This window comes from Phyllopteryx taeniolatus, chromosome 14, assembly GCF_024500385.1.
Source record: "Phyllopteryx taeniolatus isolate TA_2022b chromosome 14, UOR_Ptae_1.2, whole genome shotgun sequence".
In the NCBI taxonomy this organism is placed as follows: Eukaryota; Metazoa; Chordata; class Actinopteri; order Syngnathiformes; family Syngnathidae; genus Phyllopteryx; species Phyllopteryx taeniolatus.
In genome coordinates this window covers 8,171,829-8,184,816 of record NC_084515.1, presented here as the reverse complement: position 1 = coordinate 8,184,816, position 12,988 = coordinate 8,171,829, and the positions used below count along the sequence as shown (strand labels likewise).

The window sequence follows — 12,988 nt, the reverse complement described above, 5'->3', positions numbered from 1 at the left end:
TCAGTTTGGCATACCTGCATTTCCTGTTCGATGCGCAGCCTCTCATGACTGAGTTCGTCCTGATAGAACTGTATAAAAGAGAAGATAATGCTAACGTACGCACTATGCACCTCATGGAGAAGCATCAATAACTGGAAATGCATGGTTGTAGCCGATTGCAATGCGTCCCTCCAATTGTTTATGATGAGTCCATAAACAATCATTTTGTGAGAATCAGAAAAAAAAAGTATACTAGCGATGCACTGATACAACTTTTTTTTCAAACCATATGCGAGTACAAGTATACTACTTACATTTGAGTCCTCGTTGATAATATTGGGACTGATAGTGTGGTTTGGTTTGGTCTGGTTTTGGTGCATCCCGACGTCAAACAGTTTGAAACATGACGTAGTGGATAGCACGTCTGCCCAACAGTCAAGATGTTCTGGGTTTGACTCTGGCCTCCTTTCTTTGCGGAGTTTGCATGTTTACACTGTGCATGTGTGGATTTTCTCCAGCTTCTCCCCACATTCCAAAAACATGCACTAAATTATTCATAGGTATGTGCATGTGAGTGTGAATGGTTATTTGTCTACACTATGTGACTGGCGGCCAGTCCACGGTCTACACCACCTCCCGCCCAAAGTCAGCCAGGACAGGCTCTAGCTCACCCTCACCCTGATGAGGACAACCTCTGTAGATAATGGTGGGATGGATCTTTAGACTGCATTTCAGTTTTCTTAATTTCCATGTCTATTTCTATGAATGTACTGCCACCTAGTGAGGCTTACGGGGTCCATTTTAGACACCCAACTAAGTTACCAAGTAAGGTGTCTTACCAGATGTAGTTTTGAATGTTTTTAATTAAAATTAAAGCCACAAAAACATCATCCACTAATGCTCCATAGATGCTGTCAATAACAGTAAATGTGGCCACCTGTTTGGATCAGTGTGAGCGTGTTTGTTTAAGAAATTCTTTGCATTCTTCACCTCCATGATCAGTTGTTTAAATAAGGCTGAGGAATGTGACATATGTTGCTTCAGGGGCTTCTGCCAAGAAGAGACACGCTGGCCAAGTGGAATGTAGTAACATTAGAAGGTTCGTATTCATATTTTTGACTGGTTCTCGGCATCATAAAAGAAAGATATACTGTAGTTATCAAAGTTAATAGTGGACCTACAGATATGACAAAATCAAGAGTCTTCAAGGGCCGTTGTACCTCCAGATCCTTGTCCTTCTGCAGTAGAGACGAAGACAGCTCGTGAACCTGACCCTCCAGCTCCCCCACCCTGTGCGCGAGGGTTGTCTTCTCCCCACTCAGCTCTGTAATGAGGGCCTCCTTAGAGTGAAGCTCTTTAGTCAGCTCCTCGATAATTCTGAACACACACAGAGGCATTGTCACTCAGGATGCTTACAGTACATGACACAACATAAAAGCATACTTTTATATTATGTTTTTCGAGCTACTACTCAATAGGAAATCAGTTATCTCCTGCATGTATACTGTCTGATTAGCTTGAAATGGGATGTGTGATAACTCGAACATTAACATTTCAGGTTCCCCATTTTTAGATTGATGAGGAAAAAGATCATGCTACAACAGCTGAATGAATTCAACATTTTAATGGATATGTGTTATAGTATACTATACATATTCTGAGTCAATACAGGTATCACTACAGTATAAGGTGCCTCTGAGATTTACCCCTTTCACTTCCCTTAAAGGTTTAGATTGTCCAATGAACATTATATTCATTGTATGAAAGGTCCCATATTTTGGCTATTTAGACCTCCATAGACTGTATAAATGTGTCAATTTCATTTAAAAAAAAAAAACACCTTGGTTTTGTCAGGCCCCTCTGAAAGCTACTTCTGTTTGACCCAGATTTGTATCCGCTTTGTCCATATTTGGCTAAGACTGTCTCCTTTCCTCTGATTGGTTGCCTCCGTGTAGAAGACCAACTTGTGAGAGCACACGTGTTTGTTATGTTGACAGCGCTGGCTTGGGAGCGGAGAAGTAGGCGGAATTCTTCACTAGTGACGTCGATAAGCTCGACAAATTCGAATGACCTGATTTCCAGCCTCTCGGCAGAAAAACGTCTGGAACTCAGGAATGCGTGGACAATTTTTATTCATATTTCACATGTTTACTGAGGTACCGTAGTCCCGATATTACATCTCGAATGCTAGAAAAAGTTGGTTTGGTAAAATATGGGACCTTTAAGGAGATGTTTTGCTAGTAGTAATGCATATTGGTCAAGTTCTCATGCATACTAGCTATACGTAACTATGGCTACAATAGAGGCCACCTCTGTGTCTGCCTATGTCCCTAACTCTACCTTGGAAGGATCTGAGTGCCCACAGCGTCGTAACAAGAGTTGACGAGTCCTCCGCAAGACCAACTTTTTCACGTTATAACGTGAAACTTAACACATTACAATGTGAACCTTAACAGGTTGTAACGTGAAACTTACCACGTTGTAACGTGATACTGGACCTTTTTTAATTTTTTTCTGGTGTTGCAGCCATACGCTTCCCATATGAAACAATTGCTTAGTAGCATGAGGAAAGCTATTTTCGAACTGTCTCAGAACGCAACAGCTTACTTAGATTTACTAGCTGCATAACAAAGTTTTTAAAACTTCTCCACGTGACTTTGTGTTTGTTATTACAAGTGAAATGGGAAAAAAATACAACAAATTAAGATGACCTCAGAGATTCATTATTCTACTACATTTTCATTCACAATGACAGTGATTCTGATGAGGACACGCAAGGCACTTTATAGTGATATTGACCCATTTTATTGAGATGCACTTGTACCTGCTAAAACAACAGAAAACACTACAATATGTATTCCAGAACATCCATCCATCAATTTTCACCACCGCTTATCCTAGTTAGGATCGCGGGGCGCTGGAGCCTATCCCAGCTGACTTCGGGCAAAAGGCGGACTACACCCTGAACTGGTCGCCAGTCAGTCGCAGAGTGCATAGAGACACGGACAACCATTCGCACTCACATTCACACTGTCACTGAGGGGGAACTGAACCCACGCCATGACGGGACCAAAGTCAGGCGAGTGTACCACTACACCATCAGTGACCCCATTCCAGAACAGTACCTGGCAATTTCATTTAGTGAAGAAACACTAAGCACAAACTGCTTTGTAACACCCTTTGTTGGTGTAGATGTGAATTAAGAATTTGACATTCTTAAATGTTTTCCAAATCCCTCTTTTAAGCTCCTACTATGCGTTTCCCTGAATGTTTTGCTGTGTTACCTGTCTTTGTTAGTGTTCGATGGAGACATGATGTTATGAGGCCTTTCATCCATAGTGCTATTTTCCATAGTGGCATCTTGGGAGAGGTTGGAACAGTGGGAGTGTGACCCAGTTAACAACACCAAACTCCCTGCCTCATTGTGTGCTAACTGGGCCTCCTGGAAAAAAATGCACACACACAGAAGCAGCCGTGGTTGAATACAACTGTGTGTCACCGTGCAGTATGTGCAACATGGTTGTGAGCACGCTAATTTACCTCCTGCAGGAACTGTAACTTGGTCTCGAGCACTTGCTGCATTTGTTCATTCTCCTGCTGCCTCTCCTGACATCTTCTCTGGACCTCTTCCTCATTGTGGTTGGTCAAGCACTCTGCTGTTGTGCTGTCAAAGATTACGAACCAACAGTCGTGCTTTTAAAGGCATCATAAAACAACATCCATAGGCATTAAGGAGGCTTTAGTCTGGGTGAAAAAAAGTGCTCATTTTGTCATCTGCTATAGTTTTAAAGGGCGATCTAACACCGCTCCACTTATAGCTTTGCTAATATTAATCAAGTAGCCTAATCCGTCATGTAGGCTTTTATTGTATTGGCCCACAAAAAGATACACCCAAGTACATGTGTTGTTTACAAACATTTATTTTTATACAGCAGTATCTATAGTCCCAAAATAGCTCATTAGGCATGACAGCAAACTATCTAGAGAACATGGAATTATTCAAAAGGGCTCTCAATACACCACAAATACAAAATATTGTTAAATCAAATACTTTTTTGACAGCATCAATCAAAACAGAGCTTCATTATCTTTGTAAAGGCACAACTGTTGATGTATTGGATGACAACAGATGCAGCGGTACCTAATGTTGTGGCCCTTGAGTGTACTGTACAGTACAGCCGACTTGAGTCTGTTTTGTAATTGACATCTGTTTTCAAATGGTTGTTTTTGTACTATTTATTGGCCTTTTCACTTTTTACAATATCAGGTATTTGTGGTTCGTTGTGTGTTTTTGACATACTTGGCAAATAAAGAGGATTCTGATTCTGATCTTATTGCCGATTTGTCCATTTTCTTTCCTTTTAATAGCCCCTTAATCAGTTGACGTGCCACAAATGTTGTATATAGGCTTTCTTTCAATTCTATTTCATTGCATTGCAAATGAGAGGCAATTCATAAATACACACACGTTTTTACAGTGATAGTCACGTCACGTACCTCTAAACTCCCCACACCCAAACACAAATGTGTGAGCATCTGTCTACCTCACGTCTTTGGCCAATGCCCCTCTCCCAGAATTCCTGCTCCCAGAATGGCACGCGCCACACTGTCGCCACTAAGTCCCATTCTGGAACTTTGTCTACATTCATACTTGGCTCTCTACAGCACATGCAAGAGCTCAGATAACTTGGATATTTTGAACCCGTCTGAGTTAATGCACATATCTCTTAAGTGGAATGGACAAGTGTCCTTACACATTGAGCAGTGCCGACTAGAGGACCAATTTGGACAGAGCATAGCCATGTCTGCAAAATCAAAATAAAAATTTACCAACAACTGTATTTATAAGAAACTGACATTCGATGAGAAAGCAAATCAAAAAGAAATCATCAGTTTTGCCAACTTGGCATGGCAACCATTAAAAATATATTTGGGTGTAATTGAACTACTGTATACTGGCAGTCTTACAATAGGTATGACTTCACATTACATTCACAGATACTGTGACATCACTGTACTGTAAAACATGAAGTGACAACAGCACCTTAAATAGTGAGCGGTTTGGACGTTAAAAGATGATGACTTAGGATGAACTATTTGACTATAAATGTCCAGAACCTATAAATACCTTAAAAAGAGCCATCTGTGGTGATTTGAGCAACAACAAAATTAATTAATTAATGTTGATTGCTTTCCTCTAAGGTACATATTCGTAGCTGAAGAAAAAATAAAACTTTGTTTTTGTGATATGTATATCTGCAGTATTCTACTACTATATACTGTATATCTGCAGTATTATACTACTTTAGTGTCGTTGAGTGTGAGTGAGTGTGAACTTACAGAGCTTTGTCGAGAAGCTGTTGTTTTTCTTGGAGCTCCTGCTTCAAGCTCTCTACTTCCACCTTCAGCTCGATGTTCTGTATCAAATAAAAACACAAACCTATCAATTGTATTTATCAAGCCCTCAAGGGGAAACTGTGGCAATTTGTATTTACTGATCTATTAAAGTGAGCAGATACACTAAGTTTTAACCACTACTAAAGTTTGCTCTTAGATCATATACAAAAGTAAAGTAATTAAAACATCCATCCATCCATTTTCTGAGCCACTTCTCCTCACTAGGGTCGCGGGCGTGCTGGAGCCTATCCCAGCTATCATCGGGCAGGAGGCGGGGTACACCCTGAACTGGTTGCCAGCCAATCGCAGGGCACATACAAAAAAACAACCATTCGCACTCACATTCACACCTACGGCCAATTTAGAGTCTTAAATGAAGAAGAAGAAGAAGAAGAATAATCACTTTTTATTGTCATGAACACGCATGCATGCACATGAAATTTGTTCTCTGCATTTAACCCATCACAGTGAACACATACACGTGTTAGTGGAACACATTGGCGCAAGGGGCGGCACAGTGGCCGACTGGTTAGAGCGTCTGCCTCACAGTTCTGAGGAGCGTAGGTCAATCCCTGGTCACACCTGTGTGGGGTTTGCATGTTCTCCCCGTGCCTGCGTGGGTTTTCTCCGGCCACTCCGGTTTCCTCCCACATCCCAAAAACATACAAAGTAGGTTAATTAACGACTCTAAATTGCCCGTAGGTGTGAATGCGAGTGCGAATGGTTGTTTGTTTGTATGTGGCCTGCGATTGGCTGGCAACCAGTTCAGGGTGTACCCCGCCTCCTGCCCAATGATAGCTGGGATAGGGTCCAGTACGCCCACGACCCTAGTGAGGAGATGCGGCTCAGAAAATGGATGGATGGATGCACTGGCGCAGGGGGCAGCTGAAGCGCCCGGGGAGCATTTCAGGGTATCAGTGTCTTGCTCAAGGATACCACAGCCATGAGTCCGGGGGATGTTGGCGGACGGTGCAGTCGGGGTCTTGAACCTAGGTCCCCCACGGTGGCAGGCAATGTTCTTAACCATTGATCCACAGCTGCCCATGAACTTACCGTGCATGTTTTTGGGATGTGGGAGGAAACCGGAGTGCCCGGAGAGAACCCACGCAGGCACGGGGGAGAACATGCAAACTCCACACAGGCGGGGCCGGGGATTGAACTCCGGTCCTCAGAACTGTGATGCAGACGCTCTAACCAGTCGGCTACCGTGCCGCCTTGGGACGTTGTGTTAAACATAAATAAAAACAGTATACAAAGATTTGCAAATCATGTTCAACCTATATTTAATTGAATACACTACAAAGACAAGATATTTAATGTTCAAACTGATAAACCTTTTGTTTTTATCAAATAATTATTAACTTAGAATTTTATGGGTGCATAAAATTTAACATTAAATATCTTGTCTCTGTTGTGTATTCAATTAAATATAGGTTGAACATGATTTGCAAATCATTGTATTCTGTTTTTATTTATGTTTAACACAAAGTCCCAACTTCATTGTATTTGGGGTTGTCGATGGTACTGGTAAACTTCACACTACTGAGTGAAGGATGAATGGGCAACTGTACCGAGACATTCTTGACAAAAATCTGCTGCCATCTACGAGGATGATGAAAATTAAACGAGGGTGGATATTTCAACAGGATAATGATCCAAAACATACTGCCAAGGAAACTCTCAATTGGTTTCAAAGAAAAAAAATAAAGCTGCTCAAATGGCCCAGCCAATCACCTGACTTGAATCCAATTGAAAATCTATGGAAAGAACTGAAACTCAAGGTCCATAAAAGAAGCCCACGGAACCTTCAAGATTTGAAGACAGCTTGTATGTAGGAATGGGCCAAAATCACACCAGAGCAACGCACGTAACTAGTTTCTTAATACAGGAGGCGTCTTGAAGCTGTCATTGCAAAGCAAAAGCTTTTGTACAAAGTAGTAAATAAATACCAGTTGGTGTGTTCAATACTTTTTCCCTGTGTCATTTCACATGATTACACTTATTTGTTATTTGTTCTACTTTCTTTGCATGTATGGATTACTTGGGTTTTTCCCAACATCTGGTGAAATTTTCATGTCAATAGCACCTTTGGAAATATATTTAATAAGAAAAATGGTGACGTGTTAAATACTTATTTCAGCCGCTGTAATAGTGAATGAACACCATATCACATGCATGTTAGTCAACTGTTGTACGGAAATGCTGACCCGGGGGTGGTGGGGGGGGGCGAGTCAGCGAGCCCATCCAGCAGGGGATGCCACCGACCCCCCGCCCCCTTAATTTCTGATCTCATTTGTTCTACTTTCTTTGTATGTATGGATTGCTTGGGTTGTTCCCAACATCCGGTGAAATTTTCATGTCAATAGCACCTTTGGAAATATATTTAATGAGAAAAATGGTGACGTGTTAAATACTTATTTCAGCCGCTGTAATAGTGAATGAACACCATATCACATGCATGTTAGTCAACTGGTGTACGGAAATGCTGAGCCGGGGGTGGTGGGGGGGGGGCGAGTCAGCGAGCCAATCCAGCAGGGGACGCCACTGACCCCCCCCCCCCCCCCCTCCTCCCCCCCAGGACCCAGGGAGGTCTCGAGCACGACAGAAGCGCCCCGGACCAGTCCCAAAGGGAGGGTTATGGGCACGGGATCTTTTTCACTCTTAATGTGCTAACTTCACATTTGTAATTTAATTCTACACATATAGTGTGCAGTGGGCACTACAACACAGTGACGGACAGCAACGAAATTGATTGATATTGATAATTTGCGGACAGTAAGGAATACTGTATAAACAAAAGTCGATATGAATATAATTCTAAGTCTTTGGCTGTCTTCCTAAAGCTGGCATGAGACCACTTCCTAATCTCTCCATCTGCAGAGTGAATCAGAGCTCATAGGTGTTGTGTATCATCAGTTCAGAACCTGAATGTGCTGTCACAGTTGGTATATTTAGAGCAGTAGAATTCACGGCAGCTCAGATCCTTAACCCCAGGTGGTCAAAGGTTAAACTCTGCAGTCTGTTTCCCTGCAGTGTTTCATTAGACCAAGAGTCTCCAAAGTACGTCTCGCGGTCCATTTTCGGCCTGCAGCTCAGTTTTTCCTGGCTGCATTTTATGCGGCTGCATTCATCTTGCTAATTTGGACTTTAGGTGGCACTGGTCTAAGAAGGCAGGAGAAATCCCTTCAAGAAGAGGATTGGGCATGGTGTCACAAGTCTGGATTATAACAAGCAAGTATGAGAATGTTCCAGTGGCGCTCAGTGAAGTCAGGTAGTAATTAAAGATCAAAATGTTTGTAGATGCTGTAAAAAAAAAAAATAAATAAATCTAACATTGAGTACATGTCGAGGAGACAGCAGAGAGTCAAACAGACAACTGCCTCTATACTTTTGTTAACGAGAAGTACCGGTAGGTATCACAACCCTCACACATTGTGATGATACCTTCAGTCCTGTCCTCTGGATGCTGTTGCTGACAAAAGTCAGGAAGTAGACGAGCATCTCTCCAACAACCAAGTGACATTCTTCATTGATTTTATGTATTTTTTCCCCGAACCGTGACACTCCACTTCCAAAAACAAAGTCCTTCCAGATGAGCTACTGCTGCTCCATTCACACATACACACACCTCTGGTTTGCATGTTAGTTTTATTATTTAGTAAAAACTGGCAAAATAAAAATTTGAAACTGAGTGTAACCATTTAGCACTAATAATTGAATAATGAATGTATTAGGACGCACTAAGGCAACCAAACACGTGTCAGACACGTTTCACGACTTAGCTCACATGGAAAATGGGTGGTTTCAATACACACAGTTCTATCTTGTATGTTGTATCTCAGATCTATATATATATATATATATATATATATAAAATTATAGGTGTCACAATTAACTAATTGATTATCAAATTAATCGACAACTATTTTGATAATCAATGAATCGTTGAGACCCATTTGCTTTAACTTTGGAACACAATGATCAACAGTTGTCCCTATTTTATGATGTTACGGAACAAACCAATAACTTAATCATAATTAATTTATGGAAAAACAAATTTTCAGTTTAATATATTATGAAAATAATCATTATTTGCAACCATAGCCAATGTAGCAGAACCTGAAATGAATATCAAGCTAGTAGCCCTTCGCATTAATCAGTACCTAAGAAGGAGCTCTCAGTTGTAAAAAGGTTGGTGACTGAGTACATCACTCTCTCATGTGATATTGCATAACTGTTGTTTATTTGGTTTTGTTTAATCATTAAACAATACAAAATAAACAACCATAATCAGTTAATAAACAGTAATCGTGAAAAAAAATGTTTGCTATAAACTTTAATGTAAAATAATTTGTTATCCGATTATTCTTCTAATCAATGGAATAATCGATAGAATAATTGATTCTAAAAAATATTCAATCGCGACAGCCCTAGCTGAAATGTTGATCTCATCTCATATTTATTGTTTGACGTCAAATTCTAATGTTTTTGAAAGCAGAAATAAAGGAAATGGGTTCAATGTTCCAATATTGAGACAAATATCCTTCAATTATTCTGTTAGCAGCCTACGGAAAAACGACACCCCTGCATGAGAGCCTATCAGGGCTTTTACACTGGGCCAGGGGACAGATGATTTAAAGGATGGGGGGAAAAAAATCTAATTCAGATTTATTTTCCCGCCATTCTGAACCTCAGGATCTATATTTGAGATCAGATAGTAATATAATCTCTGCTATTACAGTCATGTTCACCTCTATAGATTGACCACTTCCTTGTCTCCTCTTGTTCCTTTATAGTTATCTTTTTAGTCTTTATTCACTAATACATGTATGTACTTTTACTACATGCACAGTAACGCAAACACCTTATAAATGCAAAGTAATGATTAACCTGTGAATCCTATTCTTTAAGCCCTCTACAAATGCAGACTCCCCCATACAGGGCGAAGAAAAGATGTATTTATTTCTGTCATCATTTTAAAGTATAGCTGTAATAATGCCAGTATGTCAGCTGTCTTTCTGACAGGTTTACTTTGTCACAACTTGAAACTGATCAATTTGCAGTCATCTGATGCAGGAACACCAACTAATGCAGTACTCAATAAACAGTGGTGCCTTGACTTACAAGTTTAATTCATTACATGACCACGCTCGTAACCCAAACTGTTTTTTTAAATAAGAAAGATTCTCTACAGTATTTTAATTGCTAAAAACATACACTAATACCATAATTAAATATTATGTAAAGAATTAAACAATTTGTGCATCATGATAATTCAATGTGCATTATGCTGTTCTTCTGGTGTGTGTTCTTGGCTACTAGGGGGCTTGAAAGTACACACAGAAACACTACTCGAAGTTTTGACAACAAAGCAGGAGATCGTCGTAACTAAGCTTCAATAATATTAGTGTTTTTTGCAGAGGATAAAGAACATATGCCTGTGTGTATTGTTTTATACTATGCCTGCATGTGTTGCTATTGCTTGTGTTCAAATGTAAGTTGCTTAAATGTTTACAGTCACCGCAACACTGATGCCAGTTTCCTTAGCCCACTAGTGTTTTTGCATTATGTGTTAGCATTAAGCTAGCAGTAAAGCAAGCACTTGGCCTCCATTTTGAAGAATTCTTCACTATCTGACAAGCTGCTGCTTGTAAAGTTCGCTGCTACCATCTAGCGCTCATACTTAAATTTTGTGTCGCAAAGCAAGACAAAAAAAAATAAAATGCCAGAGCAACGGCTTGTGTCTTGAAAATACTCGAACTTGAAAATTGGGTGAATCATAAATCAAGCTACCACTGGGTATCATTTTGGTGACATTTTTGTTTGGGTTGGGAAACACTGAGCTCGGTAGTTGGATAGGTTACAGGTTTTATCCAGAAGGAAATTAATTCACTGATCCCAAAAGAAATTTGTTCAATCATTATCATTCATTTATTCGACTTAAAATTTCACTATACAAACATACTTGCCAATCCTAATATTCTTATTCCTATTATGTAATTATTTGTCACCACAACATTGATGATAATGTAACACACTGCTGAGAGGAATGTGCATCAGTATCTGTCAACAAAATGGCTGAAGTCTTAAAAACAGCTCTATATATAGACAGCCATCAGGGTACACCTGCTATTTTGGCCCCTGTTGGCCCTTCTGCCCTCAGCAACAAACCTCTGAAATAAAGCAGGCACAGAGGGAGGTGACTGCATTTACGAAGTTAAACAATCTTATTCTCACAGATCACATCCTAACAGATAGAGAGATGGATTTTGGGACAGGACGCGAACGACAGTTTACTCACAGCTCGTCAAATCAATAAGACAAAGACACTGATCCAAGTCTCCTCCGTGTCATATGGACTCTCATGCAACACCATGTGAGTTTACTCAGGCTAAAAATAGTGCGTCAAAGCTCGCAGAGGGATCGCTATGTGCACACCTAGGCTGTGCTAGGTTTCACTGAAATGTTTAGACAGCAGGCAGCGAGCCCTCGGTCATAACGCCCAGCCAACAGCAACAACCCCGACCAGCTCTCACATATGGAACAAAGATTTAGTCGCCAATCACAGTGCAATTAAACTGATAAGAGTGAAGATAAAGGATTCAAGTCCCGCTGGATGAATATACTGACATGCAATCTGGTCATTTCATCACTTCTGGTATGCACTCATAATTGTAAGGATGTGCACTCAAGTCTGGATCTAACAGACACTTGTGCATTTTCTAAAAATAATAATGAGAAATATTGATAAAGAGATACTGGTGGTCTGCATTGCAGATATTTGGAACATATTCTATTTATTGAACAACTCTTTTCTGCCTGATCACATTGTTTTTCCCCCTCATGTTTAGCTAAGCAGCTAAAAAAAAATAAAAAATTCAGACTGAAACTGCTAATTAGAAAAGAATAAATCCATTTATTTCTTTATTAATTTCCTCCATAGTTAATCAAGGAAAACTAGTCGAATGCTTGCCATCCCTATAGTTAGACACTGCATTGATCCAGAAAATAAATAAATAAATCATTCACCGATCCTGAAATTCATTCACAAAAGCGATACCGAGGGTCTGTACATACAGTATTTGAAACAAGTGAGAAAAAAGGTCATTATGCCACAAAATTAGGTACACTGACACAATCTAATCTGAACGCAGGAAAAAAAAAAGAACTTATTCAAAGTGGGTTTTTTTTTCTTTATTGAGCAACCCTTTTCTGCTTGATCACATTGTATTTGCTCACGTCCAGATAAGCAGCTAAAAAAATGCATTCCTAATTTAGCTGATCAAAACTGTGAAACTGCTGTTTCAAAAAATAAAACCATTACTTGTGGGGTAATTTTCCCTGTTGTACTGTAAATGAATCATCCCTATTATCTATACTTTATTGATCCAGAAGGAAAATCCATTCACTGCTCCTGAAGGAAATTCATTCATAAAGAAGATACTGATGGTCTGAAGATATTTTCATCATAGTGAGAGAATAGGACATAATTTGGCCAGATGATTAGGTACACCTACACAATCGAATGAGACTTCAGTAAAAAGCAACACACCCTATATCAAAGTTTTGTCTTTATTGATTGAGCAATTCTTTTCTTAGAGCACCCCATTAG

The 12,988-nt window shown here is 40.0% G+C and overlaps 1 protein-coding gene across 2 annotated transcripts in view; it reads right to left on the bottom strand.

Moving 5' to 3' along the window:
* pde4dip (phosphodiesterase 4D interacting protein) overlaps positions 1 to 12,988 on the bottom strand; it is a 56,558-nt gene that overhangs the window by 37,255 nt on the left and 6,315 nt on the right. Inside the window, exons 5-9 of one of the 2 annotated variants that reach the window (XM_061796432.1) lie at positions 5,320 to 5,396; positions 3,520 to 3,643; positions 3,264 to 3,421; positions 1,200 to 1,356; positions 15 to 68 (exon numbers count right to left, since the gene is read on the bottom strand). In XM_061796432.1, the coding sequence (XP_061652416.1) occupies positions 15 to 68; positions 1,200 to 1,356; positions 3,264 to 3,421; positions 3,520 to 3,643; positions 5,320 to 5,396 (570 nt within the window). The remainder of the gene's footprint in view (positions 1 to 14; positions 69 to 1,199; positions 1,357 to 3,263; positions 3,422 to 3,519; positions 3,644 to 5,319; positions 5,397 to 12,988) is intronic. The other variant, XM_061796433.1, reaches the window with a different exon arrangement.